Source organism: Pseudophryne corroboree, chromosome 1, assembly GCF_028390025.1.
Source record: "Pseudophryne corroboree isolate aPseCor3 chromosome 1, aPseCor3.hap2, whole genome shotgun sequence".
Taxonomy (NCBI): domain Eukaryota; kingdom Metazoa; phylum Chordata; class Amphibia; order Anura; family Myobatrachidae; genus Pseudophryne; species Pseudophryne corroboree.
Genome location: NC_086444.1, coordinates 500,824,334 through 500,839,932, shown reverse-complemented (window position 1 = coordinate 500,839,932; position 15,599 = coordinate 500,824,334). Strand labels below are relative to the sequence as shown.

Sequence of the window (15,599 nt, the reverse complement as noted above, 5' to 3'; positions counted from 1 at the left end):
ACTCGGGATCCTCCAAGTCACGCGTAGCCACAGGCACCACAATAGTTCATATGAAAGGATGAAACCACTTTTGGCAGGAATTGAAGACGGGTCCGCAATTCCGCTCTATCCCTATGGAAAACCAGATAGGGGCTTTTATGTGATAAAGCCGCTAATTCCGACACTCGCCTAGCCGAAGCCAAGGCTAATAACATGACCACCTTCCAAGTGAGATTTTTCAACTCCACCGTTTTAAGTGGTTCAAACCAGTGTGACTTAATGAAACTTAACACCACGTTAAGGTCCCAAGGCGTCACCGGAGGTACAAAAGGAGGCTGAATATGCAGTACTCCCTTCACAAAAGTTTGTACTTCAGGGAGAGAGGCCAATTCCTTTTGAAAGAAAATGGATAAGGCCGAAATCTGAACCTTAATAAATCCTAATTTTAGGCCGAAATTCACTCCAGTTTGCAGGAAGTGAAGGAAACGGCCCAGATGGAATTCTTCCGTAGGAGCATTCCTGGCCTCACACCAAGAAACATATTTTCGCCATATTTGGTGATAATGTTTAGATGTAATGTCCTTCCTAGCCTTTATTAGCGTAGGAATGACCTCATCCGGAATACCCCTATCAGCTAGGATCCGGCGTTCAACCGCCATGCCGTCCAACGCAGCCGCGGTAAGTCTTGGAATAGACATGGCCCCTGTTGCAACAGGTCCTGTCTTAGAGGAAGAGGCCACGGATCTTCTGTGAGCATTTCCTGCAGATCCGGATACCAGGTCCTTCGTGGCCAATTTGGAACAATGAGGATTGTTCTCACTCCTCTCCCTCCTACCATTCTCATCACCTTGGGTATGAGAGGAAGAGGGGGAAATACATAGACTGACTGGAACACCCACAGTGTCACTAGGGCATCTACAGCTACTGCCTGAGGGTCTCTTGACCTGGTGCAATACCTCTGTAGCTTCTTGTTGAGGCGGGACGCCATCATGTCTATCTGTGGCAGTTCCCACTGACTTGCAATCTGTGCGAAGGCTTCCTAAAGAAGTCCTCTCTTGGATGCAGGTCGTGTTTGCTGAGGAAGTCTGCTTCTCAGTTGTCCACTCCCGGAATGAACTGCTGAAAATGAGCTTACATGATTTTCCGCCCAGCAGAGAATCCTGGTGGCTTCTGCCATTTCCACTCTGCTCTTTGTGCCGCCTTGGCGGTTTACATGAGCCACTGCGGTGATGTTGTCTGACTGGATCAGAACCGGTAAGTCGCGAAGCAATGTTTCCGCTTGCCGAAGGGCGTTGTATATGGCCCTCAGCTCCAGGATGTTTATTTGAATACAAGTTTTTTTGACTTGACCCAAAGATCTTGGAAGTTTCTTCCCTGTGTGACTGCTCCCCCACCTCGGAGGCTCACGTCCGTGGCTACCAGAATCCAGTCCTGGATGGCGAACCTGCGACCCTGCAGACGGTGAGCACTCTCCAGCCACCATAGGAGAGACACCCTGGCCCTAGGGGACAGGGTGATTAACTGATGCACCTGTAGATGTGATCCGGACCACTTGTCCCGTAGATCCCATTGGAAAGTCCCCGCATGGAACCTGCCGAAGGGAATGGCCCCGTAAGATGCCACCATCTTTCCCAGGACCCGAGTGCAGTGATGCACTGACACCGGTTTTGGCTTTAATAGGTTTTTTACCAGAGTCCTTAGTTCCTGGGCCTTCTCTATTGGAAGATAAACCCATTTCTGGTCCGTATTCAGAATCATACCCAAGAAGGGCAGACGAGTCATAGGAACCAACTGTGACTTCGGGATATTGAGAATCCAGCCGAGTTGCTGTGACACCTTCAGCGAAAGTGACACGCTGTTCAACAACTGCTCTTTTGATCTCGCCCTTATTAGGAGATCGTCCAAGTATGGGATAATTGTGACTCCTTGCTTGCGTAGGAGCACCATCATTTCCGCCAATTACTCTGAAATTGGTAATGACAATACTGTACCGTAATTCTCAGGTACGCCTGATGGGGTGGATAACTGGGAACATGAAGGTATGCAGCCTTTATGTCTAGATACACCATAAAATCCCCCCCTTCCAGGCTGGCGATGATCGCTCTGAGCGATGCCACCTTGAATTTGAACCTTTTCAAGTATAGGTTCAGAGATTTTAATTTTAAAATAGGTCTGACCGAACCGTCCGGTTTCGAGACTACAGCCAAGGTTGAGTAATATCCCCTTTCTTGTTGAAGGAGGGGAACCTTGAGCACCACCTGTTGGAGATACAATGTGTGAATTGTATTTAATATTATCTCCCTTTCTGGGGGAGAAGCCGGTAGGGCCGATAAGGAAAACCGGCGAGGAAGCACCTCTTCGAATTCCAGCTTGTAACCCTGAGAAACAATTTCTATTGCCCAGGGATCCACCTGTGAGTGAACTCAGATGTGGCTGAAGAGTCGAAGACGTGCTCCCACTGGGGCGGACTCCCTTAGCGGAGCCCCAGCGTCATGCGGTGGATTTAGTAGAGGCCGGGGAGGACTTCTGTACCTGGGAACTAGCTGTGCCCTGCGCCCTTACCTCAGGTAAGAAAGGACGCTCCTCGTACTTTCTTGTTTTTCTGCGACCGAAAGGACTGCATTTGATAATGTCGTGCTTTCTTAGACTGTGAGGGAATATACGGCAAAAGATCAGATTTACCAGCTATAGCTGTGGAGACCAGGTCCGAGAGCCCTTCTCCACACAATTCCTCACCCTTGTAAGGTAAAACCTCCATATGCCTCTTTTAGTCGGCATCACCTGTCCATTGCATGTTCCACAGGACACATCTAGCAGAAATCGACATAGCGTTGACTCTAGAACCCAGTAGACCAATGTCTCTTTGAGCATGTCTTATATATAAGACAGCATCTTTTATATATCCTAGGGTCAATAACATGGTATCCTTATCTAGGGTTTCAATCTCCGCTGATAAGGTATCTGTCCACGCTGCTACAGCGCTATAAACCCCTGCCGACACAATCGCCGGTCTGAGTAGTGTACCAGAATGTGTGTAAATGGACTTCAAAGTACTTTTCTGATCCCTGAGGGTAGCTGTATCTTGGTATATCAGCGCTACCTTTTGGGTAAACGTGTCAACGCCTTGTCCACCTTAGGGGAGGATTCCCATCGTATCCTGGCCCTAGCAGGGAAAGGATACGCCATGAGAATTCTTTTGGGAAACTGCAGTTTCTTGTCTGGAGATTCCCTCTCTTTTTCACACAATTCATTTGGCTCATGAGAGGGGGAAAATGTTATCTCAGCTTTCTTCCCCTTAAACATGTGTACCCTCATGTCAGGGCCAGATGGGTCATCAGTGATATGCAAAACATCTTTTATTACAATAATCATATATTGAATACTTTTCTGCCAGTTTTGGCTGTAACTTTGCATCATCGTAGTCGACACTGGAGTCAGACTCCGTGTCGGTATCAGTGTCTATTATTTTGGATAGTGGGCGTTTTGAGACTCTGAAGGTCCCTGCGACATAGGGAAAGACATGGGTAGATTCCCTGTCTGTTCTCTAATCTTTTGTGCAATAAATTTACCTCAGCACTTAATTCCACATATCTAGTCAGGTGTCGGCGTTGTCGACGGAGACACCACACACACATTTGCTCCATCTCCTCCTTAGAAGAGCCTTTTACCTCAGACATGTCGACACACACGTACCGACACACCACACACTCAGGGAATCCTCTTATCTGAAGACAGTTCCCCCACAAGGCCCTTTGGAGAGACAGAGAGAGAGAGTATGCCAGCACACACCCAGCGCTAATACCCCAGGAAAAACACACAATGTGTTTACCCAGTAGCGTTGTAATACTATTATTTGCTGCAAATTATGTGCCCCCCCTCTTCTCTGAAACCCCCTTTCACCGTGGATAAGCAGGGGAGAGTCCGGGGAGCTTCCTCTCAGCTGTGCTGTGGAGAAAATGGCGCTGGTGAGTGCTGAGGGAGAAGCCCCGCCCCCTCGGCGGCGGGCTTCTGTCCCGCTTAAATATAATAAAAACTGGCGGGGGCTCTTTATATATACAGTGCCTAGCTGTATATATATCTCTTTTGCCAGAAATTAGGTTTATATTGCTGCCCAGGGCGCCTCCCCTGCGCCCTGCACCCTTACAGTGACTACCGTGTGTGAGGTGTGTGAGAGCAATGGCGCACAGCTGCACTGCTGTGCGTTACCTCAGTGAAGATCATGAAGTCTTCTGCCGCCTCTGAAGTCTTCTTTTTCTTCTCATACTCACCCGGCTTCTATCTTCCGGTTCTGTAAGGAGGACGGCGGCGCGGCTCCGGGACGAACTCCAGGGTGAGACCTGTGTTCTGACTCCCTCTGGAGCTAATGGTGTCCAGTAGCCTAAGAAGCAGAGCCTTGAAACTCACAGAAGTAGGTCTGCTTCTCTCCCCTCAGTCCCTCGATGCAGGGAGTCTGTTGCCAGCAGGCTCCCTGAAAATAAAAAAACCTAACAAATATACTTTCTGTCAGGAAGCTCAGGAGAGCTCCCTGAAGTGCACCCATCTCCTCTGGGCACAGTATCAAACTGGGGTCTGGAGGAGGGGCATAGAGGGAGGAGCCAGTGCACACCAGATCTAAAGTCTTTCTTAAAGTGCCCATATCTCCTGCGGAGCCCGTCTATTCCCATGGTCCTTACGGAGTCCCCAGCATCCTCTAGGACAGAGATTTTCAACCTTTTACAACTCGCGGCACACTGAACAAGATTTAAATATTGCCAAGGCACACTCAAATATAATAGTGATGTATGGTGCAGTTGCGTGTCCTAGGATGTCATGTCGCAGCTTCTCCATAGTTATCGCCTGAGCCACATCTGAGAAAGCCAGAAGAGCCCAACACTGCCCGGGCTCAAAATTAGAACTGGCTCTCCAACCACTAAACCCACCAGTATTGATCGTTCCAGGGCCTAAGTAGCGGCAAAACACTGACGGGCCTGGCTCTGCTTCTATGGCGGCACACCTGGATACTGCTCAGGGCACACTAGTGTGCCACGGCACAGTGGTTGAAAAACACTGCTCTAGGACGTTAGAGAAATATTCATTAAAGCTTTCTTATATAAAAGTAGAATACATATTTGGAGTAAGTTCTTGTAAAAAAAAAAAAAAAAAGGTACTGTACTGCAAGCTCAATGGGAACTGTATACAAAAGCGTACAGTAGTTATTCTGCCATTTCTGTACCTTTGAGTATTACTGTAGCCCTGGTTAACCCATAAAATTCTTATTAAAAGGCTCGTATGTGAATGTAATGGCAGGTGACATGATATAATTTAAACATCTAGTTGTGATGTATTTGTTATGATTTCAAGTGGAAATAGCTAGAAATATGCAGCACTTTTGGCAACAGCACCACCCATTTAACCTTTAAGTCCTGTGGTGTTTGCAGGCTACTCCACCAAATAAGACGCTGTTAGAGAATACATCAATATTTTTCACAAGGACATGTAGAAGAAGGGTTACCATTTACTCACTATTTTAAAGCAATCTGGCCAACTGAAGAATTTATTAGACATGCAATCCATTACTTGAAAAATATAACACTGTATATACATTCAATAGAAATTTTGCAACTATAGCTGTAACATATAAGGCCCGATTCATGATTGTATGGAATTGTACAGCCGTAAAGAAGTGGCTGTGCAATCCCCTGTCTTTAAAACTGAAATGCAGCAGGGGGCATCTGTAGGAGATAGACTTCTCCCGTTAGTGTTAGCGTGATCCGAGCGATTCCTGATGGTATATATATATATATATATATATATATATAAAACAAAATGTGGGAAGGGACATCATAGCATGGGCATTCTCTGGGATGAATTTTGTCATACCCCTTCCCCATGAGGCATGCGCCTTATGTCCCTATTGGAAAAATGGGGGGGGGGGGGGGGGGGGGGGCGCACCAATTCTATTTCTGGCACAGAGCACCAAAAGGTCTAGTTATGGCTCTGGTTTCAGGCACTAGCCAGCCTGCATAAGTTGAAGCTTGCGCAGGCTGGGTGTAGGATCCGGACACCCGGGTCCAGGGAGTCTGCATCCAACGACGCAGACACTGGATCCGTCACGTCTTCAAAACGGGGGCGACACGCCCCCATTTTGAAAAATGGTGCTGGATTCCACCCCCAAATGCAGCAGCATGTCAATTAAGCTGTGGCTCACAAGGGGCTGCGAGCGACATCGCAAGACCAGGTATGCACATGTGCAGAATGGGTCCTACGCCTGCGCAGACCCCCACACATTGTGTTTGTATGCAAATATGAATCAGGCCCATAATCTGGATTAAAAAAATGACTATTTCACTTACAGAATCCCGGAAGTCCATACATTCCATCAGAATAGATAAAACATGATTAGCTTGTCTATGGCCAAGATTAAATGTTTTCTGAATCATTTGCAAGATTTCATTCTTCAGCTCTGAAGTGATCTCTCTGGGGGAGACAATTATAGTGACATCATCATAGGGAATATACAAGCCTGCCATCGGTCAGTCTTCAGATGGCCACTCACTTACAGTATAACATGTAACCTTTTGTTTGTAAAGACATCATTAAAATTAATTTTGAAAGAAGATCAAAGCTTTGTAATTTATATTCATACAGAAGCTTAATTAATATAAATATTTTGAAATCTTTGTAAGAATTACAGATGGCTTTTATCAGACCAAACCATTTGTATGTAATGTTACAAAATGGCTTGTTTTGCGCTTCTGCTGAATACAGCCCTCCCCTGCCTGACAGTAGTTTAGAAATAGCAAAATGGCAGAACGGCAGTGCACATGCTCTTTATGAACATCTTAATCTTACTGTAACACAACAGTGGACCTAGTTTTTCTCCGCATGATTCTAGAGGTCAAAATAGCGTTGTTTGCAAGGCAGCATAATTGTGTGGACTGAAGGAGTTCATTACTAACTGCAGATCAGCCACTTTTGCACTGAAATGAAAAACTAACATTTCTATTTTTGGGGATCAGATTATTTAAATGAGATAAGGGGGGTGGGGTGGAGGGGTTGATTGCTGGGGTATTCCCTGTTTTGTTGGCGGATACAACCTTTTCTTGCCAGCTATACCTCAGATGCTGTATTTTGCAGATTAGGTTTTGTGACAAAACTTTTATCCCTAAACAATGAAGTGCCAAACGTCATGGGATAAGTGCTTAGTATCATGTAGGATCCCCTCTAGCCCGGTGGAGTGCAGCAACTCAATGTCGCAAGGATTCCACAAGTGAACGAGGACCTCTGGAGAGATGTTGACCCATGCCGTCTGGACAGCTTTCCACAGCTCCCTGCCATAAATTCTCAATTTGGTTCATGTCGGGCAAACGTGGTGGCCACACCATTTGTCGGAACTCTCCAGAATGCTCCTAAAACCAGTTCTGGACAATTTGAGACCGATGACATGATGTATTATCTTTCTGGAATATTCCATCGTTATGGGGGTAAATGAAGTCCATGAAGAGCTGCAAATGGTCACCAAGCACTGCAATGTAGTGGTTACTGGTCATCAATGTTTTGAGGCGGACTAGCGGATCCAACCCATGCCACATGAACACCACACTATTATGGAACCACCACCAGCCTGCACGAAGCCTTGTTGACAACTGGGCCATAGCCTCGTGGGATAAGTGCCACAACTGAACCCTACCACCAGCCCAAAACAACTGGAACCGTGACTCATCAGACCATGACACATGTTGCTAGTCATCCATGGGTCAATTAGCAACGTCACGACCCAGGTAAGGCGCAGTGTTCGGTGTAGTAGTGTTAACAGATTCACTCTGGTGGATCGTCTGCTCACAAATCAGTCTGGTACTTCCTGCACTGAATGTGGATGTGATGGAGTATCACTTGTCTGTTATAACGGACAATTCTCTCTACATACTGCTGGTCACGATCATTAAGCACCTGTGGTCGGCCACTGCGCTGTCCACAGTGGGTGATAAAGCCTTCCTTGAGGTAATCTTAGTACACGTGACCCCGTATATCGGGGAATGTTGAATATCCGCACAACTTCGTAAATGGAATGCCCCATCCATCGGGCACCTACTATTATGGCCCGTTCAAACGCCGATAATTCACCTTGCCTTGCCATGAGCAGCCTAGCCGGTGTTCAAAACGGACTCACAAGATGCCAGATTACAACTAATACAGGTCTGGGCATTTCCAAGATGTCACAGTACGGTGGCGGCACCTACCATTACCTTTACATACTGCTATCCCATGACTTGTGGCACTTCAGTGTACTTATAATGGGATGCACTTTGAACATTACATTACATTTGCTGGAAACCTAATTTATAAGCATGTAATAAAAATACTCAGACACACAAATACATGCAATAAGGATAGTCATAATGTCACCTAACCTTGGAATGCAATACATTGCACACATAAGGCGTTGTGAATACACAGTTATTTGCAAATTGTACTGTCAGTTGCCTTTCATTTGCACAACTCGGAATATGCTGTTAAACAACTCTGGATATATGGAATACATTACAGAGAGATGTTTCTTTTCGTAACATTACTATGGGGCAGTCTCATCCATGAACTGTAAAAGTTACATTATGACATAAATGGCAATGTTCATGCACAAGCTTAAGCTGGGCCCTTCCTTTCATAGGACATTCTGTCACCATGTTAGGAGAAGTCTGAACTTCTGCAAACATATGTTCCAGTTTTTAAATGAGAAAATACTTGGAGGTAGACCTTACTGCTGCTACACCATGCACCTCTAATCCTACCCATTAACTTTTATAATAATATCTGCAAGCAATTGCTTTAAAGTTGTAATCTCAGCACAATCCTCTATGCCCATAATAACTAACAACACTGCTTTATAAAACTGACTCATTTCTACCTAACACCCTGACATTTTATACTCGTAGGTGGGACAAGTTTGGGTTTGCCATACAGAGAATGGTTTTCATGCTCTTCTTGTTGGTAAGACCATCATTCATTAATCTGCATATTTATGTTATGGTACATTATATTCCATTGTACAGACTGAGCAAAAACTTAAGGTTTGGTATTGTGAGATGATCCTGGAAACATAAAATAGGATCTTTGGTATTCATCATGAAAATTGTTTCTGTGAATCCAGCTGGGGAACACTGATACCTTAGGGCAGAGGTTCCTAAAATGTGTGCCGTGGCTCCCTGGGGTGCCTCGGGACACTTGCAGGGGTGCCCTGGGTTGGTGGTCCAGGACCAATTCAAATTATTCATGGTCAATATAATAGGCAAAACCAGTGCTGGTGGCTGCCAGTCATAACATATGTGGCCAAACAGAAGCAAATCTTGTCCCTCACCACACAACTGACCATAAGGATGACATATAAACGCGATCTGTCATGATCCGGGTATCTGGACGCCATTACTTACCTTTCAGATGCCTCCTAAGGCTGGCTCAGTGCTCCAGTACCGGATCCCATCTGTTATACTGATGTCCACATTCCTGCCTCCTCTCCTGTCACTCTGAGACGCTGTCACATCGGCGCCATGTTACATCCGGAATGGCGTCTCCCGCGGCCTCTGCCGCCGTCCCTGAGTTTCTGCATGCAGAATATCAGAGTGGCGCTTACGTCAGCCGCGGCCTCCGCTGTGCCCGCGTGGTTCAAATGTGCACTCATCAGTCTGGCGTCTCCTGTTTACTGTGGCCGGCGCCGCCATTACTGTTAAAGTTCCCACATGGATTACAAACCAATCTTCCCTCCAAGTGTCTGCATGGGCGCAGCCATGTTGGATTCTGTCACCTGCTCAAATTTCTCCAATCCGTTGTTTCCATTGTAATCTGCATAATTGCCTAGCCAATCCCTTCCTTGCTGCAGGTATAAGTATTCTGTGCCTGAGCAAGGAAGGCGTCAGTGCTGTGGTTGTCAAACCTAGTTCCAGTTTGTCTCTCTCTCCTGTGGTTGTTTTCCAGGTTCCAGTTACCATCTCCAAACTTCCACTAAAGAGACCCGCTCCAGTTTACCATCTGCGGTGCAGCCTGACTCTCCAGTCCTCTGGGACTCATCTGTTTCCAGTTACAGAATTACCTGCTTCCAGCAGAGTTCAGCTTTTCTTAAAGTGCCGGTATCATTTCTGCAGATTACCACTCACCACCGGTACTATTATTTCACCGCTCTCAAGCTCCATATATCCATCATATTTCATCGCTCTCAAGCTTCATTTATTATTTGGCTGGATCCATCCAGCAATCCACTCCGTGCTTACATCAGTCTGGTTCCAGCCAGTACCCACAGCAGCCATTTTACCCACAGCAGCCCAGCTTTTCCTGGAACACCAGCTGGTACGATCCTGGGCTATCTCCATTGCTACAGTCGGGCCTGGTAAGGACTTTCCAACTAGAACATAATAAGAACTGTCTCATACTACCAGAGCCCTGTGGTCCTTGCCACCCTGTAGTACCCAGGAACTGTATTATTTCTCTGCTGATTTTATGTTTTTCTTTTATTACTGCTGTGATACGGAGTTTGTCATAATAAACATCATTGACTTTTATTCTGGTTGTCGTGGTCACGCCTTCGGGCAATTCTTCTACGTGTAACTTACATGTCCAGGGGTCTGATACAACCTTCCAGGTTCCACTACACCTCAGCCCCTACAACTGAGGCTGCCTCCCGTCAGCTCAGGCCCTCAGTTGTGACACGATCTACTTAATGTAATATTTATTTCTACATTTTTCAATAAGAAATGTTTGACCTAGGGGTGCCGTGAAAAAAATTCTGATATTCTAGGGCGCCGTGATACAAATAAGTTTGGAAACCACTGCCTTAGGGGGTTATTCAGAGTGCTTAGCAAACCCAAAAAAATTAGCAATTTGGCAAAACCATTTTTCACTACATGTGGGGCAGATGTAACATGTGCAGAGAGATTTAGATTTGAGTAGGTTATATTGTTTCTGTGCAGGGTAAGTACTGACTGCTTTATTTTTACACTGAAATTTAGATTTCAGTTTGAACACACCCCACTCAACTCTAATTCCCTGTGCACATGTTACATCTGCTTCACCTGTAGTGAAACATGGTTTTGCCCAATTGCTAATTTTTTTGGCTTGCTAACAACTCTGAATAACCCCCTTAGACGTAAAAGGTGCCATCTGAGGAGTGGACTCCCCTTTACATCCCACCTGGATTTAGTATCCAATAGCAAAGCAGTTCAACTTACCAGGCTCATACTCCATATTCAAGAACAGTAAAACCAAAGAAAAAGGAAGAATGACAAAGGAAGGGTGCGCAATGTCTCACAGCTAGATTCAGAGAAACGGATTTATCAGTAAGTAACAAAGTTTCTATTTTCTCTTTCATCCTTTGCTGGGGGACACTGTTTCCCTGGGGTTTTCACAATGTAGTCATTATTCGGAGGGAAGCTCGGCCTCAGCAGCGAAAAATTTGTGGACAAAGTTTGCGTCTTTATAAACAAACATATTTTGTGAAGGTATAAATGGAGGACCAGGTACGGTAGCTGCTCTGCACAGCTTCTTTCTCCACACTTTCTCCGCAGTGAGAAAGACACTGTGAGGAACCATACTGAACACAAGACTCAAAGAGGTAAAGCAATATGATGGAACCAAGGGCTTAATTCAGACCTGATCGCTGTGCTGCAAGTTAAGGGACCTACACATTGACCGATCCGCCGCCGAGCTGCCCGACGGTGGATACGGCCGACGGGCGACCCGGCGGTGGGGGGGGGGCAGTGACGGGGGGAGTGAAGTTTTTTCTCTTTTCCCCATCACCCGGCTCCATAGAAGTACAGGCAAATATGGACGAGATCGTCCATATTGGCCTGCATGCACAGCCGACGGGGCACCAGCGATGAACGAGCGCGGGGCCGCGCATCGTTCATCGCTTGTGCTTCCACACTCAAAGATATGAACGGTATCTCGTTCATTAATGAACGAGATCGTTCATATCTTTGAGTGATATCGCCCAGTGTGTAGGGCCTATTACACTGTCCTGCGATCAGATAGTCGCCACCCAGGGGGAGTTAAAATTCTCCCCGTGCAAGTGTGTGATCGCATGTGTACGCTGTGCGCAAATTCCCCTCAGTCAGCGGACAGCTGCAAAACCGTTCACATCACACTCACCATCGAATGATTTTTCCATTCTGTGCAGTGTGTGCAGTCTGTGCGTAGCTCAATACTTACTCCTCCAGTGCGAAGAAATCAGGCTGATTGGGACCGGAGATGACGTCACTCACCCTCCATGAAAACGCTTGGGAATGCCTACGTTTTTCCAGACACTCCCAGAAAACGGTCAGTTACCACCCACAAACGTCTTCTTCCTGTCAATCACCTTGCGAACAGCTGTGCGATCAAAATTTTCACACTATCCTGTCGCTGTTTGGTGATGCACGTACACACTGCGGTGCATACACATGCGCAGTAGTTCAATAATCGCCTGCTGTGCAAAAACACACAGCAGCGATCAGGTCTGAATCGGGGCCCAAATTTTATTTGTGATCATTGAAATTCCATCGATTTCTTTGCAGAGTCTCCACCACTACAGAGCTGTAGATGAAATCTGAGAAGTGATCCTGTAATTGCCTGTATGAGAGTGGGGAAATAGAGGACAATGGTTACTCCTTTACTACCATCATTTTTGTAAAGACTCAAGGGGCTGTAGCAAGTAAAAAAGGAAGTGCACAGAACTGAAAGTAATGTTTGCCCACTGCAAACCTCAACAGGCAGTGATGGCATCTCCAAAATGGCATGTGAAGATAGGCGTCCCCATAGGCGGTTCCAGCCTCCCCATGCTCACAACGCAACCTACCTCCCCCACTGCCAGCCGTCCAGAGTCCAGCCCAGGCGCGGGGATCAAATGCCAGCATTGAGTAAGACTGTTACTTATGACGGCGCAGAGGGCTTCATCTGCCCTCACTGCACCGCACAATAATCCAAGCGCTTCCTCCTCCACTTCCTTTACCACCATGCTAGGTGCAGTCAAACTAAGCCTTGGCCTTGAGAAGGCAACCCGTGTGATTGTGACAGGGCTGTCCTGCAGATGTCTTATGCTGCTTGTTGGAGATCCAGCTGGCTGCTTCTGCTAATCAAAGATGGGCAGTTCATGTCCTGCAGTCTGAGTCTCTGTGTAGTGCCCAAAACAAGGTATGCTGCACCTGCCACCACCAACTAAAAACTGTAATAATTATACTGTGCTGGGGTGCCTTCCAGGCTCCCATAACTAATGGAACCTGTGACCAACATTTCAAGGCCCAATCAGCCTTTTCATCAGGGTGAATCATTGGCAATAAACCAGGATGCACTCCTACAACCAATCATTACCTGATGGCGTATTCTGTGAGGCCACGCCCCCTGTGAAACCACACCCCTTATCTGGGAGCACACGTGCCTTAGGTACATGTAAATATAACTATTACCGTTACCCTATCATGGTGCCCCCGCTTTCATTTTCTTCTGGATCCGCCCCTAGGCGTCCCTTATGTCCAAGGACTCCAGCTATTCTTCCCTCTTCAAGCCATTTATCACTGACAGAAAAGACTCCATCTTGAGTTGTGCAATTTATTTATTTTTTTAAATCAAGTGTGTTTACTGAGAACAGGCAAAAGCATAAACATACATTATGGTAACAAATGCAAGAATAAACAATATCAATAAAGAGATTGTTATATATATACAGTAGTACACCATTACAACAAAAGGAAACAAAAATATGGTTTTGACAACACAAAGAATAACAAACACCCTGGACAGTGACCATATCTTTCTCTCCCAGAAAAATGTCTAGCTAGGGTACATATCTGTCCTTTTACATCTTTGCTTTATGCGATACAAGTCACGTTGCATATAACGCGTAAGTGCCGTGTGACTGGGTAGTACAGAATGTCTATTTTTGCATTTCTTCAGTGAAAATGCATCTTAGACACAAAGTAATGTAATAGGACACATAGGCAGCTTCTGCTGATTAAACTGAAATGCAGCATGCCTACATTCTGTGTGTGACTGTGACTGTATTTGTATACAAAATACTATGCTCGATAGTTTTCATGAAAAACACTGTAACGTGGTAAATCAGATGCAGATAGAGCCACAATTACACACAGAGTATAGTCATCATCACTTAATTTATACAATAGCAGTTTCACCTACTTTGTATGAATTAAGGGGGTCATTCCGAGTGCTAAATTTAGCACAGCTACGATCATCTTCCCTGACATGCGGGGGGACGGCCAGCACAGGGCTAGTCCGCCCCGCATGTCAGTCCGTCTCCCCCCCCGACCCTGCACAAGTACAAAAGCATCACACAGCGGCGATGCTTTTGTACTTGTGGAGTAACTCCCGGCCAGCGCAGTTGATCGTTGCAGCCCCTGGTCGCTGCGTGTGACGACAAGCAGCCACTGCGGGCCACCCCCGCATGGTCCGGCCACGCCTGCGTTGGCCGGACCGCGCCCCCATAACGGCGGCCAAACGCCGCCGTGCAGCCCCCTCCCGCCCAGCAACCACCTCTGCCTGTCAATCAGGCAGATGCGATTGCTAGGGAATAATGGCCTTTGGCCGTCTGGCATTTGCTGGCGCCCATGCGCAGTTCGGACCCGATCGCTGCGCTGCGATAAACTGCAGCGAGCTATCGGGTCGGAATGACTCCCTAAGTGTCAGTGCAGTTCATTATAGAGGTAACACAGGAAATATCACAGGTATCTCCTGCTTACCTTTCAGTCCTGCTCTGGCTCGCTGTCTCCATACACTAGTATGGAGACTTAAATTCTTCAGTCTCCGACAATACAAAATTTTAAGTGCAGGAACCTTCACCATCTTCAGCTTTTGCTCCTGCACCCCCGATTGCGAAGAGGGATCCTCCACCACTGCTGGGCTCCTTCTGCCATAAGTCGTGCATGCATGAACCCAAGTTCACACATGCACAGTAGCACTCCATGTCAGACATGGCAGTGCTAAGATTCACCATTATTAATGCAGTGAAAGCATAATTAACATAATGATTAGGCTCCTGGTGTTAGACTCATAATTGTGATAATTAAGTAGATTCTTGCACTGCAGTAAAATAAAAAATATGTATTAATTTCTTAACGAGTGCCTGGAACAAATACTAAAAGAAAATAGTTTTAGTGTGAAAAAAAGACAGTCTTACTTTTCATCAGCTGTACGCTTGTGTGTAAAGGCCAAGATGTCAGCTGCTCTCCCTGTCCCTTCACAGACCACTACAGGAACTGATGGAGAACTCCGGACATACTCCCACACCATAAGGATCACATTTGGGCCACCTTCTACAACTAGCCCAACCACAGGGACCCCTTGTCCCATTCCTGTTGACACATCATATGTTATGCGTTATTATAGTATGTTACATGTTGTAATATAGATACAAAATTGTGTCTTTTGTTGTACAATTATGGTTAAATGCTTACATACCACAAGCTTATTTTATAGGTTGCAAGAAAGAACAAGGATCACTATTTGGTAAAGTTACTAAATAATTTAATATCATAAACCATGTAACTAATCTAAGTAAAAAGAAACTGCAAATTATATTATTGGCTACGTGTATAATTGAGGCAACTCTGCCCCTTACTTTCTATTGGTACTAATGCAATGTTTCTGTAACATAGGAAAGTTTG

General features: G+C 46.0%; 1 protein-coding gene across 3 annotated transcripts in view; it reads right to left on the bottom strand.

The window, feature by feature from the left end:
- The window catches only part of TRPM6 (transient receptor potential cation channel subfamily M member 6), a 527,875-nt gene that overhangs the window by 275,906 nt on the left and 236,370 nt on the right, over positions 1–15,599 (bottom strand). For 2 of the 3 annotated variants that reach the window (XM_063913863.1, XM_063913865.1), the window contains exons 8-9: positions 15,113–15,287; positions 6,312–6,435 (exon numbers count right to left, since the gene is read on the bottom strand). In XM_063913863.1, coding sequence (XP_063769933.1) covers positions 6,312–6,435; positions 15,113–15,287 — 299 coding nt within the window. Of the gene's footprint in view, positions 1–6,311; positions 6,436–14,522; positions 15,016–15,112; positions 15,288–15,599 lie in introns of those variants that run through there. The other variant, XM_063913866.1, reaches the window with a different exon arrangement.